Below are 18971 nucleotides of genomic sequence, written 5' to 3'. Positions count from 1 at the left end.
GTTTGTTTTTTTGCTGTGTTCAGTCCTGTGGTTTATGTTGTGTTCGGTTATATGGGTTATGGTGTATTCACTTATTTGTTTTACGTTTTATTCAGTTGTGTTGAAGTGCATGAAACTTCTTTCAGATTGTTGTTCTCCTTCAGGAAGTCTTCTCTGCCAGACCTTCACCATCAAATCTCGGAGTTAAGTACAGTAAAGAAGTCTACAAGAATTTTGACTTTTTGTGATTTTTTTTCTTTTATTGCCGCATTAAAAAACAAAAAACAAATATAAACTCAAGATCTTCCAGTTTAGTGAAATTCCAGAGGATCCTGCAGCTTAGTGTCAGACTCTGAGAATTTCTGGACTAGTATATTATTATAGAACCTATAGCAGCAACTAGAAGACACCCCCATCCCCCGAAAGTAATCCTGGTCACTAACTTGCTTCTTTACAGCTGTTATATCTGTGGCCGCCATTAAAGCACTCACGGGTTGTCACCAAGTCCCTGTAGATGGGGATCGCTAGTTATGAAGTGATGCGTGTTTGCATAGAAAGACACTACTTATGACACTTGTGATGACGGCCATATTGGTTGTTACCAAGCTTTCCCACAAGTACTTGCAGTGTGAAGGAAATGTCTGACAAAATTGTGATTACTGGAAGCAGCGGACATTAGCGCATGATCAGGTTGTATTCCGGCCTCAGGTGTGGCAGCCGAACAGTATCAGATCATCAATAAATTTGTAGATCCCTTCACACGCTTTCATCTTGGTGGTAGCGCATTCCTTTTCACTGGGGACAGTTTCAAACCATGTATCACCATTGATGACATAAGACATCCTGAAGAAGGGTAAAACACACAGATTCAGGTGCAATGAGTAACAATTATTTATTCATCGATCTTCTATCCATCTCATAAAATGTTGTCATACAGTCTCCTCGGTCCATTCATGCTCATTCCCCAATAACTCACCTCTCCATCATCACCGAAGAAAGCTTTAAACTACTCTTTACATCCAACCTCACCACCTGTGTACTGGATCCAATCCCATCCACCTTATCGCCAACCTTACCTCAGCACTAACTTATCTCGTCAATCTATTACTAACCACTGGCATATTTCATTCTTTATATAAACATGCAACCATCACACCAATCCTCAAATGGCCATTCCTCCACCCATCCTCCATGTCCAGCTAGCTCCATGTCGGCCTAGCTCACTTCTCCCTTTTGACACAAAACTCCTTAAACAACATGTCTACTTTGACTTGTGGCTCCACTTTTCATCCAACTTTCTCTTTGACTACCTGGCTTCTGCCCCTATCACTCTACAGAAACTACCCCCCCCCCCATCCCAAGCTGGCCAATGACCTACTAACTGCCATAGCCTCATGCCAATACTCTGTTGTTCTTCTCCTTGACCTATCTTCTGCATCTGTCACAGTTGACCATTCCCTTCTCCTACAAACTCTTTCATCCCTTCACCAGCTTGGCTCTCCTCTGGATTTTATCTTACTTCTCCAACCACACATTTAGCATCTTCCACCACCTCCTCAGCTTACCCCCTCACTATTGGTTTCCCCCAAGGCTCTATCCTTATCTTCTACATCTATACTTTTGACCTTGGACACATCATAGAATCCCATGGCTTCAGGTACCACCTCTATGCCGATGACACTCAAATCTACCTCTCCGGTCCAGATGTCACCTCTTTGCTATTCAGGATCCCAGAGTGTGTATGGGCTATATCTTCCTTCTTTTCCTGCTTTCTTAAACTCCTCATTATGCTCACACATGCTCCTATTATCTCCCGCCTGGACCACTACAACATCCTCCTCTCTGGCCTTCCATCTAACACCCTAGCCCTCCTCCAATCCATCCTCAACTCTGCTGCCCAACTAATCCAACTCCCCTATCCGTCCTCTTCTTCCTCTCCTCTCTACCGATACCTTAACTGGCTCCCCATGGCCCAACAAATTCTGCGTAAATTGTGAACCATGACATACAAGGCTGTCCACAGCCTGTGCCCTCCATACATCTTTGACTTAATATCCCCATACCTCTCCTTACACAATCTCTGATCCTCACAAGACCTTGTCTGTGTTCTGCCCCTGTCCACTCCTCACACAACCATCTCCAACATTTCTCCCGAGCTTTCCCCATACTCTGGAACTCACTGCTTGATGCATCACCCATCATCAAGACCTTCAAAAGCAACTTGAAAACCCATAGGGGGAGATTTATCAAAGGGTGTAAAATTTAGATATGGATACCTGTGTCCAATAAAGACAAGGATGATTGTCTATACTCACTCTTTTTTCATTTCCCAGATATCCTGGCTTCGCCCCCAAATGATGTAGGTCTCGCCAACGTTGACCTTGACCGAGTCTCGGCAGCTTCTGTGGATGAAAAAACGCCGCTTGTCGCCATCTTTTATCTCATCAGATCCTGTAGAGAGAAGATAGGAAAGGTCAGATTCTCCTTTAAGTCCCTGGAAAAGTGGTTTGTGCTTCAGAGCTTTTCTTCCTTGCCAGAAACAGGAAGTTACGGCCTAAGCAGCCATTTTAGGCTCAATGAAGAACTGTCATCCAGTCACAGGATCTACAAGTACTTTATATAAACTTAGAGACAGGTATAGACAGCTACATAACAGCCCACATGCATGATAAAAGCTAGAAATGCAAACTTCTCATTGAGGTTCCTATTTATGCCAATGGAGGAGCAGCCGGAGGCAGATGTATAGTGCTGATGGATTTCCTTACCCAGCTTCACAACACGCGTAATCTCCATGGTGAAAGCGTCATAAGCCCCGGTCTTCTCAATGTTAGTCAGTTTGCACTCATAGACTGTTAGGAAGAGAGAGAGAAAATATCCATCATAACCAGGAGGTGAGGATTTACAGGCAGAAATATTATTGCATTGTATAACCTCTGACCTATGGCATCCATGGAGACCAATGGGGCCCTAAAAGTGCCTATATACCTTCAGTAATGGACCAATGTTAATGTGCTCTCCATGGGAGAAGGGTGAGCTTTGGCACCGGGTTATCCCTTTAAAAACAAAACAGACAGATAACAATGGTGGAGAGATGGGTCCGACATGATGGATTTTTGCAGCCCGACCCTTTTCTCTCCAAAAGTCATCTGTCGGAAAGCCTCCATAAACCTTACACTGTTATCCCATCTCTGTATGCCTCTGTTCTTTTAGAGGAGACCTCCAAAACACAGTGTCGTATGAAGGCACATAGGGACTCTTTGTACCTCCATACATAGAGGAGAACCAGTAAGGAAGATACAGGCTTTCAGGGCCAGATTGGTCTTCCTATTTTGGCTATCCTGGGATAACCAGCCAGGACAAGTAGAACCTATACAACCTTCCATATATCATCTTGATTCCACCATATATATAGCACAGTCTTGGTAGACTTTATGTCACCCAGGAGTAAGATTAACTCTGCATCTTAATACCTTGGCCAGGGCAGAAAGGCTTGTTAGCACCAGCCTGGCATTGAGTATCTATAGAGGCCGCCACTCTTGCTTCCCACTAGCTATGTTACTGTTTATAGAAAAGCTTGGGAACAGTCAGACATCATCTTCAGATCTAAAAAAAGCCTGAAGACCCAACCATGAGAGAGAAGATCATGAAGAACCAAGAGGGTTCACAACAAGCTTGGACAAGTAGAAGTAGTCTCCTCACCATAGTCTACCCCGTGTTGACACGCTAACTCCACTCGAGCTTTGGAGTCTAAGTCTGGATTGTGCATGTTCTTAAGGTTGCATCTTTCTGTAAGAGAAAAGTTTAAGTCAGCATCACATTCACCTAAAGTTGGGACGAGATGTCAAGACCAGAGCTTCCCCAATCATTTGTAGCTCAAAAGCCAGAATTATGTATACAAGATATCAGTATATACCCACACTATCAGTCCTGGCTGCTTTTTAGCTCTTCTCTCTTAAGATACTCATCCACATTTTACACTGAAGTTCTACTTGTTCTGCTGTTTATAAGCAGAACCACAACCTCAACAAGAAGACCAGTGAATGGATTGGTGATTTCCACTGCATCAATGATTGGATACATTGGTTATCAAATACAAGTAACTAAATCATCAGTGAGAAAATGAAGATTAACAGAAGTCATCACAACCCAAGAATTGAACGGCCAAGATATTTACCTTCAATGGTGTCATGGCCTCATACAGTGCTAAGGTTTTTGCACCAAAGAGCCTGAAGGCACCATTAAGAACTAAGGTTCGGATATCAATGATCCTGAAGGTCAATGTCATGGCACCAGCTAGGTACCCTGGCATCAATGATGTGGGAGGTCAATGTCATAGCACCATAAAGAGCTATGGTTCTAGTACTTATGATGCTGAAGGTCAATGAAATAGCACCATAGAGAATGAAGGTTCGGGCACCAATGATGCTGAAGGTCAATGTCATGGCACTATAGAGGGCTATGGTTCTGGTACCAATGATGCTGAAGGTCAATGTCATTGTCATTAAAGGACTAATAGTATGGCTATAGATATGGATGCAGTCTACATCCAAGGTTTTGGGTCCATTAACATAAGAGAACTAGTAGTATGGAGATAAGAACCCCAAAGTGCTGAGGTTCTATTCTGGGACCACAGGCAACAACTAATGTTTTAGGACCATTACCATAAGAGAGCCGTTGTTTAGGAACCACAGTGATTAAAGTATTAGGACTCAAGGACAGCGTCTGTGATTATTGGGTACCATGCTATTGTTAAATCAATGGTTTTTATGACGGAAGATAAATTTTTGGGGAAAATTCCTTAATAACAGTGTATTGGATGAGCCCCTAACTTCTCTACAGCTATAAAATACCTAAAGGGTTAAAAAGCCAGGACTAAGACCATTATAAGACCATAGCAGTTGTCCAAGAAAATCTCTTGAGATGTGTAGCGAAAGAGTGTAGAGGTAGAAGAGGCCTTGAAAGACTCTTTGCAATATAATCCATTGTTCCACAATATCATCTACTGTACCTGAAATACAGTGACATTCGGCATCCTTGCAGATCTTTCTCAGCTCTCCCTCATCTTCTGTCGGGTGATAAAACTTGGTACAGCGGTTTTCTATTGGGTAAGAGAGACATTTTGGGTTACTCTAATGATCAGTGACTCACGTCATGTCACTAGTATAGTATACAGAAGTTTAGAAGGTACCCAGAGCGTAATATTCATAGATGGTGACAGTCGAGGGCTGTAAGATTCCAACTTCGAAATTCTGGTGGATCTTGAACTTCAGACATTCTGTCTCAGATTTGGAAACCTAGAAATCAGGAGAACATCAAAGTGTGTATGAACAAATAGACCTATAGACACTATTATGACAAATGAGAAGATGTTAAGAGGTGCAAGGCATGAAGAAGTCAAGAGAAGATATGGGAGAGTAAAGAGAATGTTTGAAGACTTGGACTGTATGAAGTGAAGAAGTTGACAGAAGACTTGGAGCAGTCAATGGGGATATTTTATTTTAAGAAGGTCATGACTAGATGGGAAGGAGTCACTGAGATCACTTTGAGAAGTTCATGTAAATGTTTGGTGCGGTCATTGAGAAGACCTCAAACATCACATGTGGAGATTTGGAGACGTATATGAGGGTTGTGAACAGAAGTAATAGGTGACGATGGATCATTAAGGATCAAGAACGTGTATACATAGTGATCTTTATAGGACCCTTGAGCGATCTCTTACCTTGTCCAGGTATAAAATCAAGGAGCCTCTTTCAGAGCGTTCTGTGTCCATCTCATATTTAGAAATGTATTTATCCACATTATTTGTGAGCTACAACAATAAAAACCATTAAAGCCATAGTACATTGAAGTATGTCCCATAGGGTTACAAGTGACCCCATGTCTTATCTTGGCATTTAGACGTTTTGCTGAAATTGACTTTTCAATCTATTGTAGGTAAAATCTTTCAGATCATTTGTCCTATTTAGAAATTAATTTCCAGTTCTTGGTGAACTTGAAATATCATCTATCTATCTATCTATCTATCTATCTATCTATCTATCTATCTATCTATCTATCTATCCTCTATCCTGGCCAGGGAAGGGGGTCTGGAAATGAAGACCCCGTTTATTACTTAATATTATAGTTCTAAGCAATACATATGAATAAAAGGTAATCCAAATTGGAAAACCCCTTAAGGACCACACAGATATTAGAATGTCTATCTTGAAAAATGGTTTAGAATTGGGTAACAGTCTTCACATCCATGAAACATCCCATCAGATACCATAAAAACATATTGGATTAAGGTCCCCAAAACTTTGAATTGGATAGTAACAAACCCTATCCAGATCATTCATGTCAGGAGTGAAGCCGGTGAGAAGAGTCAGATCCACGATGGTCATTGTAGAGTCACTGGCCCCAAGGTATCTGCAACAGAAACCCAACTGTTTTTTCACGAGGATCACATGGTCTACGTGACAAGGATCCCCCAAATCCCAGGGTGTCCTTACCTCATACAGATGTTTATGAACATAGATTTAAGGGCTCCGATTGGAATTTTAGCTAAAAGATAAGCGAAAACAATGATCAAAATCTATGTAAACTTTTTTGTCTAGGCTGTAAGCTTTGGGAAACATGACAGAAAGTAGACGAGGAAAAGAATATAGAGACAAGATAAATCTACTGTTTTGACATCATTGGGCACTAAGTGGTTAAAGTTCATTTTCGGGTTGCCATGTTTGGCTTTAAACGCTTAGAATTTTTTTTTTACAAATTCTGTGACCTTTAAAATCTTAAGCAAAATAATCACCATTTGGGGCATCCTCAAGCTTCACAGAGAAATCAAAGTTTTTGCACGGGACATTTCCTTCAGCCAATGGTGCATAGTAGACAGACATCACCTGGCATGAGACACAAACGGAGAAGAGAAGCCATTAGTCTTAGGGCCCTATTACACCAACAGATTATCTGGCAGATTTTTTTGAGCTAAAGCCAGGAATGGACAATAAACAGAGAACAGGTCATAAAGGAAAGACTGAGATTTCTCTCTTTTCAAATCCGTTCCTTGCTTTGGCTTAAAAAAACCTGTCAGATAAACTGTTGGTGTAATAGGGCCCTTACACTTTTTTCTTCTTCACTTATGGGGCTAATAGAGCTCCCTTGCAGTGCCACTACAGGTTAAATAAAGTATTACACAAGTGGACATTTAAATCAATGAGTTGTCTGGGTAATGAAGGACAGGACAGGTCACCTAGATTCTCTTCACTCTGGTCTATTCAGAAGCCTCTTTTATAAACTAAAACCAGAAACCCTTAACAAAAGCTATGACCTTTGGAGGCAAAAAATGACATAAATTGTGAATTTTATAGCAACAACTTTAACCTTCTTCAAGAATTGGAGATCAGTCTCACATTATCATTAAAGGGGTAGTGCGGCGGTAAAGAATTATTGACAGAATAACACACATTACAAAGTTATACAACTTTGTAATGTATGTTATGTCTGTGAATGGCCCCCTTCCCCGTGTCCCACCACCCCAACCCGTGTACCCAGAAGTGTGGTGCGCTATACATACCTGTCACGTGCCGACTCGTCTCCGATCTTCAGTCTGCGATGTCAGCTTCGGACGGCCGGGCCAAATCCCTCCGAGCTTCCTGAGTGCCGGCCGCCCTCTTCAGCGTCATCAGATGCTCAGCCGCGATTGGCTGAGCACAGTTATGCTCAGCCAATCGATGGGGTAGTGCGGCGGTAAAGAATTATTGACAGAATAACACACATTACAAAGTTATACAACTTTGTAATGTATGTTATGTCTGTGAATGGCCCCCTTCCCTGTGTCCCACCACCCCCACCCGTGTACCCGGAAGTGTGGTGCGCTATACATACCTGTCACGTGCCGACTCATCTCCGATCTTCAGTCTGCGACGTCATCTTCGGACGGCCGGGCCGAAACCCCCCCGAGCGTCCTGAGTGCCGGCCTCCCTCTTCAGTGTCATCAGATGCTCAGCCGCGATTGGCTGAGCACAGTTAAGCTCAGCCAATCGATGAAGCCGATGACGCTGAAGAGGGCGGCCGGCACTCAGGATGGTCTGAGGGATTCGGCCCGGCCGTCCGAAGATGACATCGCAGACAGAAGATCGGAGACGAGTCGGCACGTGACAGGTATGTATAGCGCACCACACTTCCGGGTACACGGGTGGGGGTGGTGGAACACGGGGAAGGGGGCCATTCACAGACATAACATACATTACAAAGTTGTATAACTTTGTAATGTGTGTTATTCTGTCAATAATTCTTTACCGCCGCACTACCCCTTTAAGGATTGTGGCCCAATGATCAGTGTCAGGCTTTCATTGAGCATGGAGCACTCCATTACGGTCCCACCAAGGTCTTGACTTTGACCAAGACGTTACTAGATTCCTCACAAAGATTATGCCAGCAGTTAAACGGTAGTAGTTGTGTCATTGTTTAGGGCAGTGATTTTCAACCTTTTTTGAGCCGAGGCACAGTTTTTATACTTAAAAAGCCCGGGGCACACCACCAACCAAAATGGCACAAAATGACACTAAAACAGTACATATTATACATATAGTTAATAATATAGATTCTAAATGTATTTATACTCACTCAGTGTGAAACCTGGGCCTGTTTTCTTCTCCCCCTTGTGCTTCTCTCCCCCCTGTGCTTCTCTCCACCATGCTTCTCCCCCCTACTTCTCTCCTGTGCTTCTCTCCACCATACTTCTCCCCCCTGCTTCTCTCCTGTGCTTCTCTCCACCATACTTCTCCCCCCTGCTTCTCTCCTGTGCTTCTCTTCACCATACTTCTCCCCCCTGCTTCTCTCCTGTGCTTCTCTCCACCATACTTCTCCCCCCTGCTTCTCTCCTGTGCTTCTCTCCACCATACTCCCCCCTGCTTCTCTCCTGTGCTTCTCTCCACCATACTTCTTCCCCCTGCTTCTCTCCTGTGCTTCTCTCCACCATACTTCTCCCCCTGCTTCTCTCCTGTGCTTCTCTCCACCATACTTCTCCCCCCTGCTTCTCTCCTGTGCTTCTCTCCACCATACTTCTCCCCCCTGCTTCTCTCCCCCCTGTGCTTCTCTCCACCATGCTTCTCCCCCCTACTTCTCTCCTGTGCTTCTCTCCACCATACTTCTCCCCCCTGCTTCTCTTCTGTGCTTCTCTCCACCATACTTCTCCCCCCTGCTTCTCTCCTGTGCTTCTCTCCACCATACTTCTTCCCCCTGCTTCTCTCCTGTGCTTCTCTCCACCATACTTCTCCCCCCTGCTTCTCTCCTGTGCTTCTCTCCACCATACTTCTCCCCCCTGCTTCTCTCCTGTGCTTCTCTCCACCATACTTCCCCCTGCTTCTCTCCTGTGCTTCTCTCCACCATACTTCTCCCCCCTGCTTCTCTCCTGTGCTTCTCTCCACCATACTTCTCCCCCCTGCTTCTCTCCCCCCTGTGCTTCTCTCCACCATGCTTCTCCCCCCTACTTCTCTCCTGTGCTTCTCTCCACAATACTTCTCCCCCCTGCTTCTCTCCTGTGCTTCTCTCCACCATACTTCTCCCCCCTGCTTCTCTCCTGTGCTTCTCTCCACCATACTTCTCCCCCCTGCTTCTCTCCTGTGCTTCTCTCCACCATACTTCCCCCTGCTTCTCTCCTGTGCTTCTCTCCACCATACTTCTCCCCCCTGCTTCTCTCCTGTGCTTCTCTCCACCATACTTCTCCCCCCTGCTTCTCTCCTGTGCTTCTCTCCACCATACTTCTCCCCCCTGCTTCTTTCCTGTGCTTCTCTCCTGTGCTTCTCTCCACCATACTTCTCTCCCCCCTGCTTCTCTCCAACAAACTTCTCTCCCCCCTGCTTCTCTCTGCAGTTTCTCTCCCCCATCCCTATGTTTCTCTCCCCCCCCTGCTTCTCTCCCCTGTTTCTCCCCCATCCCCAGGTTTCTCTCCCCCATTGTTTTCTCCTGTTTCACAGGAGCACCATAGTTTGGGGAACTTTCCCTGCGGCACACCCGACCATGTGTCGCGGCACACTAGTGTGCCACGGCACACTGGTTGAAAATCACTGGTTTAGGGCAATTTACTATACTAGACAGCCATGACATCTTCTTTCTACCAGAAAACTCCTAGAGAAGACCTAGAGAAGACCTCCACTGATCAGGCTTCAATCTAAGGCTGAGCAACCCATTGTGGCAGGACCTTAAAGGGTGGGTTCATGCTTGGAAGCCTCCAATGGGACTAGGCTAAAGAAGTTCTGCAAAAAAGTGGGGGCCAAAATTTCTCCACTGCAATGTGATTGCAAGGATCCACCAGACCAGGATCTACTACTTCCACTCTTAAATCTGGCACAGAGAGAGGACCTCCTCTGTGATTTCCATATGCCTTAAAGTCTATGGACAGAGGTTTTTGGCAATGAGACAATGTAAGAGATAATGGGGGGGTCAGACCTCCGTAACCCCATCAATCCCATACAACCCGCCGATCTTTGCGATATACTCGGAAAGAGCCAACTAAACGTAAAGTACTTACTCATCTCTTTTCGGCGGCTCCATAGCAATGAATAGAGCCACGGAAGGTCACGTGCCGCACTCGCGGCTGGTAGTCAAAACAAAAAAGTTGGGGATCCGATACACAGATTAGGGGGGTAAGGAGGTTGGATCCCCCCCCACCCCGCCTCGATCTCTTAGTAACTTTTTTCATACATATTTCTTCCACCATATTGTTACTCACCGTTAAGGTGCCCATTCCCTTTCCTCTGGCCGTGACTTGAATCTTGTCTTTCATTGTGGTCTGAAAGTGAGGCAGACAAAACCATAAATGCTTGGCTGATAAATAACGCGATGGTAACTCTACCTCATCCACACTGGGGTCTCCAAGTTACATCTTATGTGGCCAACCCCAGGAATTTATTCTATAGACACTGAGAGAAGATGGCATGGACATCTGCCCTTAAAAACCCAGCCTAATGTACCTTTTCACTGCGCTGGAGCATAATGTTATCTGTATTGATCTTCCAGGTGATACCTGACGATCTCCCAGGAAGAGACAAAGTAACATCCATATCAACTTCATTCATCTCAGGTGTGTGAATCTGGTATTCCGACAAGGCCTGGAACACCATGATGGTGGCCTAAAGAAGAAACATGGTTAACAATTATATATAATCTCAAATTATATATCTATTGTTTAGGGGCGGCCTACCTGGGTGGAGCCATAGCCTCCACCATAGAATCTCTGCTCAGTCAACCACCGCGCCACTGGCCCAGCCGAAGAGTACTGGTTGAGCTTGAGGAGAGCAAGCAAGGCATAGGAGGTGGCCTCTATCATGTAGAGATCAGAGGAGTAATCATCCCAGTGGGTGCCACCTAGGTATGAGAGAAGTTATACAGCTATTCTAATTAATTTATATACGCATGAGCAAACTTAACTCTAGTTGGTGAATAGTACTTTTCAGTGATCCTATCAAGTCAAGAAGGGTTGGCCATCATGTGTGTCTCTCTTGTGTGATATCTAAGGTTCAATGACTTCAATAAAGAGGTCCAAGATAGTCAATATACAATAAATTGGTCCAGGTCTTGGGTGGTCTTGTTAAAGTGGTGGACTTTTAGAGGTGTTTCACTATACATGTAAGACAAGAATTATCCAGGCTGGATACTAGAATATATGAGATTGAGCCCACACGATACTAACCTGTGGAGCGTCTCATCAGTTCATTGCTATTGGGGAGCTTTTTGACCAGGGACAGAGCATAGGACGTGATGCAGATGGTATATGGTTTCTTTATAGTCTTTAACCTATCCTCCAAGTATGCAGCACTTTTATCCACACTAGATTCCAGACCCTGAAAGAGGACTTTATGGTTTAGTCAATAATTTATTGACAGTACTCACACTGCCCCCACTTATATCACATCAATCCAAAGCACACCCATATTATTCTCTTGATCTTGTACAGATCTTGGGCCAATACTCTAGTGACCTCCAGAGCTGCAGTCACAAAATTCTGCAAACTGGTTTAGACTCAGCAGATAGTCATGTGACCAACCTAGCAACTACCTTGGAGTCTCCACTGCTCGCAATCCCTGGGTACTTGGTCTTACAAGTAACTCGAAAGCAATCACATGACTTACCGGGACTTTGTCCTTACAGTAACTTTTTGCCTCCACCAGGGCGATCAGGACAAATGCAGTCAGGCTGGCATCAGGCTCAGTGTTTCCAGTTCCACCCTACAAAGAAAGGATAAGTCCATGTGGATTTACTTACAATCAGACTCGTGAGGTCCCATATGTGGCTTTACATAAGACTATGTTATAGTAAAGTCCACCAACCAATCTATTACTATGTAATAATGGTGGCCATATTGGGTGACACACATATGACGTAAAAGGGAAGGGGGTAACATTCACGTACCACCATCTCTCCGTGTATGACGGGGGCGTCTTCCTTAAATGCGCCATTAGGTAGCTGCTTAGTGGTAAGGAGCCAGTTGACTGAGCCACATAGAATGTCTTTATCTATGTAAGCAAACTTAAAGGCCATGGAGAAGACCTTGACCACATATGCAGTGAGCCTGCCGGGAAAAGCAACATGGAGGAAAACAGACGGTAAGTAGGTAAATGGTCACTGTTTAGTTTGCAAGGTGTCTCTCCTCTCTGCAATCTGTTGTCCACTGCTTGTTATTAATGGAGAGCTGCCTCTAGCACCTCTAGACTGGATACAAGATGAGATACGGTTGGGTTCCTCTAGACTGGATACAAGATGAGATACGGTTGGGTTCCTCTAGACTGGATACAAGATGAGATACAGTTGGTTTCCTCTAGCCTTGATAGAAGATGAGATATGGCTGGACACCTCTGGCCTGGATGCCAGATGCACATCGTCACACCAGCAGACTTAAATCACTCACCACAAGGCTCCCGACTGTCACCAAATTTCTCCGCCACATCAGCGTCTAAACCATCAGTCGTGAAGGTGACCTTACAAATTTAACTGCAAGGGTTAATCTGCCAAATAAAGGAGTAGGAGGAAAGTGGTGTCCTATGTCTGTCTTACCAGGTGCTCGCAGGTCGGTTGGTAAAGGCCGAATAAGAGTTGTCGGTTTTCCTGTAGACCAGCTGTTGGACATATCCTGGAATACATATATGTGTCATGCATCTTGATATGTAGTTGAGGTTAAGCCATCAATACTTCCTCCCTACCATCCTCTGTAGGTTCCTCGCTCACCTTGATTAATATGTTTGAGGGCTTCTTCTCGGCGTTCCATTCCTATTTTTTCCCACTGGTTGGTGACGTCCAGATACTGGGTGGCGATCACAGTGGGGGTCATACTCATCATATTCTGCTCTCCACATCCAGAGGGCACAGTGATAAGGTGCTTTAGGTTGGCACCATCAATGGAATTCCCCAGTGTTTCTCCAAGAAGACTACCTGGTGTTATAATAGTGTTAGAGAGTCATGAGGCCCCGAAGCCAATAAACAGAACAGGCTTAAGGGTCCAATATTTTTTTAGAACTTCTCACCTTTCACACTCACATAGGTCTCCGGACTGGTGTTGGGTACAATATCATTTGGTGGAAACGTTTCAATAGTTAAAACCTGGACTCCAGAGTCTGTAAGGGTATTAGGAAAAATGGAGATGGTTACACCCAGGGGCATAAAGGTACAAAGAAGAAAGCAATAACAGAAGAAACGGTAATACGAGAGCAAGAAGGTAGATGAAGCCAACTCAAGTAAAGATGAGGCTGGTTTGTTGCACACAGGATATCCAGATAATCTCACCTTCCCCTGAACGTAGAGGCTCCAGGATCACACTCTGGATATTTTTAAGGATCCTCATTCCTTCCGGCTGTGACAAAATAAAATAGCTTTGATGAATTTATGAGGACAACAGTAGTTATATTCATATATATATACATATATATATATATATATATATATATATATATATATATATATATATATATATCTATATCTCTCTCTCTCTCTCTCTCTCTCTCTCTATATATATATATATATATATAATATATATATATATAGTAGGCTGTATTATAGTAGTTATATTCTTGTATATAGGGGCAGTATTATAGTAGTTATATTCTTGTATATAGGGGCAGTATTATAGTAGTTATATTCTTGTATATAGGGGCAGTATTATAGTAGTTATATATTGTAGATGGATAGACCGGCACCACGCTAGCTTATGAGCCAAGGTACTGTAAGCTAGGAGCTGGATCCCAGTACTTTAATAGCCATACATATCAAAGCATGCCACGGGGTGCGTCTTGAAATCAGACAATGTGAATGAAATATGTAGAAAAAGTAAGACGCAATCACCGTATCAGCTGCAGATGAAATCTTTATTTTACATGGAAGTTCATGAGTTCATGGGGGAAGGAGTGGATGGCAGTGCGGCATCCACGCAGCAAACGGCCGTTTTCGCGTCACCGGACGCTTCTTCCACAGCCGGAAGAAGCGTCAGGTGACGTGAAAACGGAGCAGTATTATAGTAGCTATATTCTTGTATATAGGAGCAGTATTAAAGTAGTTATATTCTTGTATATAGGGGTAGTATTATAGTAGTTATATTCCTGTATATAGGAGCAGTATTAAAGTAGTTATATTCTTGTATATAGGAGCAGTATTATAGTAGATATATTCCTGTATATAGGGGGCAGTATTATAGTAGTTATATTCTTGTACATAGGAGGCAGTATTATAGTAATTATTTTATTGTATAGTAGTGGTTAGTATTATGTGTATTGTTGCTGGAAAGGTCATTTACATTAGTCTCTGTAACCTACCACAACTTTTAGGAATTTCACCACACCATCGGTGATATAATGATCCTTGACTGATGCTTTTACTTCAATCCGAATGTTGTCAACTTCTAGAGGAACAATAACAAAGGGAACAACCAGCGAGGCCAAAGGCTCTAATTTGACCACTTGGCGGAAGTTGGCTTCGGCCGTTGCTGAGCTGCACATCTTCTCATTGTACGTCAGTTCTACTCGAACCTAAAAAAAGAGTGTGTGTTAGTCGTAAGCCAGAAGCCTTTATGTCAAACATCCATGATTTTTTATTGGGTCACAATCAATCTCATCCAATTCATTGGACATTACCTCCATTGACTTGTTCACATAGCTGTACAGGATGGCTCGGACCTCCACTTGTTCATTACGGACCACTGAATATGGCAGCCGAAGATCGATGAAGAATTTTTTTCTCACCAACATTTCATAGGGTTTAGCCACACAAATTCCTGTGGGCCAACAAATAGTTGCTCTACTCATCTCACCAATGTTAAAGTGGAGCGGTCACACATTAGACTTATCATTTCAAGCTTGTATCATGTTCAGCCACCATCATTACTCCTACAGTCCCATCTATTTTATTCCAGCAAACCTGCATGGCTTTAACTGTGATCACCAGCCTGACCCACTGAAAATCACAGTGTTTAATATGTCAGAAGAAGTGGACTATCCAGGGTCACCTGACACAGCTTAGCCATAGGGGGGGTCGCATCAATCTCCTACTCCAGCTCCTACTGGCAGACATTTAATGATATCGTCACCTATACTTTGAGATGCTGAGACCTTTTGGGTCAGAGAGACAGAACAGTCGTCTTGAAATTAGAGAGTGATGGGATGGCGTCCATGTTTACAGTAGGCTAATGGACTCGGTCCATGCAGTAGCAGGCAGAGGTGGATATGTTGGACAGATACTAGGGTCAGCCCTGGGAATTGATGGAGGGTGAAGATGCAGATGCTATTAAATATGGTGATCCCTGGTGCCAAGGGGCTTGGGCTACTGGGTAAATACCCAAGTGCTGGTAGCAGAATATTACCTGATTTTGGAGAAATACTGATTGCCAAAAATTCCCAGGTGGTGATTGACTCTGGCAAATTGGCATTAATAACCATTGATGAAAACCTGCATGATGAAGCAGAGAAGAGTTATGGACCTCAAGTGACACTATATGGATAGATATGAATGGATATATGGGACACTATATGTCATGTATGGCCACACTCTTCTGGCCGACAACTATGTCTCCTGATCTCACCATAGACAGAAATGCTCATGAAGTTGCTGCCAAACTCTTTTTGCAGTGGCTTATCTCTCCAAGGAGAAAAAGACTGGATGGCATCTGTATCTTTCCCCAATACCATCTGTTGGGTAAGAGTTGGAATGATCCATACATGATAGATGGTCAGCCAGTTCCACCAAAAGTGGCATGTTTGGCCGACACATGTCTAATGTATATGGGGCTTTAGAATTGATTCAAGTACAAAGGACCTAAAGGGTAATTGTCCCTTTGGTTGTAAGGCATCAGTTAGAGTTGACCCAGGTTGTATAATGGTCCTTAAAGTCCAGTGGTCCCTGGCATCTGCCAGATCAGGACATTTAAAGGGGTATTCCAATGGAGATTAACTAATAATTTTGTAATAAGCAAACATTTATTGGTTAATAATGTTATGTCCCAGACACTTCCTGTCTAGTGTGCATCCTTTAATGGACTTTCTGTTCCTGTTGTACACTCTAGTTGAGTTTTCAGCCCATTCTATCGCCATCCCAATATTTCGGACGCTCCTATTGGTTTAGTGAGTGGGGTTATAATCAAGAAGGTGTAGTGGGAAAGAGAAAAGTGGTTGAAATCCCAGTTGGAGGGTACAGCAGGAACAGGAAGTCTGTTACAAGACATAAACTTAGACCCGTCTAGTAAATAAACATTTAATGGTAAATATTTAATATGTTCATTGTCCTCTCTCTTCATTGACCTACTTCCTGTTTAGTGTGCATCCTGTAATGGAATTCCTCTTCCTGCTGTACACTCTAGTTGACATTTCACTAAATTCTATCTCCCTCACAACATGTAGGAGGCTCCTGTTGATGTAGTGACTGGGATTATAATCAAGAAGGTGTAGTGGGAAAGAGAAAAGTGGGTGGAATCCCAGTTAGAGAGTACAGCAGGAACAAGAAATCTGTTACGAGATATACACTAAAGACACAACTATATGGCAGCTGCCTATCCTTCTTTCCAATGGCATTTGCAACTCTCAACTTCTAGTTAGCAGCCCAGACAAAGTGGTTTTAGCCTTGGGGCAATTCTGTGGTTGGGGGCAATTTTATGATATCAGGGTGGGAATATGGGTGAAAGGAAGGTTGTAGACTATCATAGGCCATACGCTCCTCACTACCATTCTAGGGGTACTAGGGGGACACTTACCCATTTGAGTCCACTTTTTTGGGGAGAGTCTCCACCCTCCACAGCCAGCTTTCATAAAAAATACTGCGTGCGTTGATATTCTCCATCTGTTCATAGAAATCATCATCGTCTCTTCCTGTCTCTGATGCTGAGCTCTCCACGACGGAGGAAAAATGCACTATAAGTGTTCGGAAATACAATGGAGATACGTCTCAGATAATGGAAGATGGAGAAAAGGATGAACCACATGGCAGGGGGATGTTTCCTCTAGTCCAGAGAATCATGCTTAAAGCATGGGCTCAAAAAAATCCAAGGATGTAAAGAGAAGGGAAAAAGAATAACAAGGGGGCCAGCGGCTCAAGTTACAACATTGCAGCTGTCTCAGTGCCCACATAATAGTGCCAGAATGTCTTGGTAATCTCAATGGACAGCGTCAGGCGAATGTATGGCCACTAGAGTTGAGCATCTAAAGTGGGTTTGGGACCCGGCATGCTCAAAGTTTGCTCAACTTTAATGGCCACCTCTCATATGTGGTTAGGATAGGAATTCTGGTGGGATCTTGTCCAAGAGGTGGTATAGGGACCTCCACGAACCGGGAAATGGATAGCGCAGCCAGATATTACTAAACTGCCCCCATGGTATAAATGTGGTGGTGGTTAGGCCCCCCAAATGGTGAAGAGACCCTCTCATACATTGGTACCAAAAATGCCTACAGTACTTTGTGCATCTAGGCATAGCTGAATGAGCCCTGTATATGGCCTTATACAACACAACAATACTAAAACGGTAATATTTACCAATCGACATTTGTTGGAACTTGTTCCTTTGTCTTGGTCTTTTAACGGCCACTTGAGGCTCAAAGATGAACTTGCAGCATTCTAAGAAGACCCTGGCACATTCCCCGACCTCTAAGACAAATGTGGAACGCTTCTCGCATGTGTAATTCATGGGGTTTTCCATCATCCCATCCTCGCAGCACTTCCGCAGACGTGCATCATCATACGTACGTGCTGGTGATACAAAAGGAAAAAGTATCAGAATTTCTGGGATTTTGGACATACCATTAGAGGTGGTAATAGTCACAGCAGCATGAAGGCTCCCAAATACTACACTGACAGATATGAACATTGGGGGCCCAGGAGCTGTAAATTGCAACTGCTGTTCGGGTCCTTGAGAAAGGAGAACCATTTCAGGTTAGTTTTCTTCCCACTTTAGTGAGCACCTGAACATGGTCTACACAGGTACCTCAAAGTACTCAATAGGAGTGGAGATACGAGGATCTCTTGTCCTTAGTGCTTAGGAGTGTGATGGTGTCAAGCAACTGCTGAAAGGGGCCTATTTTTCATGTTTGCTATACCCCCCTCCCCATGTCCTCTATGTGCCTCCATTTAAGACAACAACCTTTGTCAGCTTTTCGTTCAGAGAGCACAGACCGTCTTCTTCTCCGATTTTCTTCGCAGGTCAAATCTGTAGAGGGAAAAAAATCAGTCAAGAGTCACAAACTACTCTACAAACATACTACAAAAACCAACCGATAACAGTGGGATAAAGCAACCATCTATGGTGTATGCAGGTGTTCTCGTGGCAAATGTTGGGTGAAAAAAAGTTGGACTTCATCATGCCCAACCCTTGTTCCTACAGGTAATAAATCCCCAAGGCTATCTAGTGGCTTTTTTTCCCTACTCCCCTTGCCCCTCCTCTGTCTTCACTTTGAACAGAGACTCAATTCTTTAGTTCAATTGTACAGAAAAAGGTGCAAATTTTTAAAGTAATACCCAAGGTAAAATTTGTAGACTGTGTTATG

At 43.7% G+C, this 18971-nt stretch overlaps 1 protein-coding gene across 1 annotated transcript in view; it reads right to left on the bottom strand.

The window, feature by feature from the left end:
* Positions 1–211: 211 nt before the first annotated feature.
* The window catches only part of LOC138769648 (complement C3-like), a 37426-nt gene continuing 18666 nt past the window's right edge, over positions 212–18971 (bottom strand). The window contains exons 16-41 of the mRNA XM_069948255.1: positions 18569–18634; positions 17965–18177; positions 17189–17345; positions 15806–15891; positions 15081–15220; positions 14763–14975; positions 13741–13807; positions 13482–13571; positions 13186–13389; positions 13015–13090; positions 12373–12532; positions 12093–12188; positions 11654–11804; positions 11165–11328; positions 10935–11093; positions 10694–10753; positions 6770–6860; positions 6471–6522; positions 6300–6387; positions 5699–5788; positions 5168–5273; positions 4988–5077; positions 3679–3765; positions 2745–2828; positions 2295–2430; positions 212–822 (exon numbers count right to left, since the gene is read on the bottom strand). Coding sequence (XP_069804356.1) covers positions 684–822; positions 2295–2430; positions 2745–2828; positions 3679–3765; positions 4988–5077; positions 5168–5273; positions 5699–5788; positions 6300–6387; positions 6471–6522; positions 6770–6860; positions 10694–10753; positions 10935–11093; positions 11165–11328; positions 11654–11804; positions 12093–12188; positions 12373–12532; positions 13015–13090; positions 13186–13389; positions 13482–13571; positions 13741–13807; positions 14763–14975; positions 15081–15220; positions 15806–15891; positions 17189–17345; positions 17965–18177; positions 18569–18634 — 3065 coding nt within the window. The 3' untranslated portion in view covers positions 212–683. The remainder of the gene's footprint in view (positions 823–2294; positions 2431–2744; positions 2829–3678; positions 3766–4987; positions 5078–5167; positions 5274–5698; positions 5789–6299; positions 6388–6470; positions 6523–6769; positions 6861–10693; positions 10754–10934; positions 11094–11164; positions 11329–11653; positions 11805–12092; positions 12189–12372; positions 12533–13014; positions 13091–13185; positions 13390–13481; positions 13572–13740; positions 13808–14762; positions 14976–15080; positions 15221–15805; positions 15892–17188; positions 17346–17964; positions 18178–18568; positions 18635–18971) is intronic.

This window comes from Dendropsophus ebraccatus, chromosome 1 (assembly GCF_027789765.1).
Source record: "Dendropsophus ebraccatus isolate aDenEbr1 chromosome 1, aDenEbr1.pat, whole genome shotgun sequence".
Taxonomy (NCBI): domain Eukaryota; kingdom Metazoa; phylum Chordata; class Amphibia; order Anura; family Hylidae; genus Dendropsophus; species Dendropsophus ebraccatus.
This window is presented reverse-complemented; position numbering and strand designations above follow the sequence as displayed.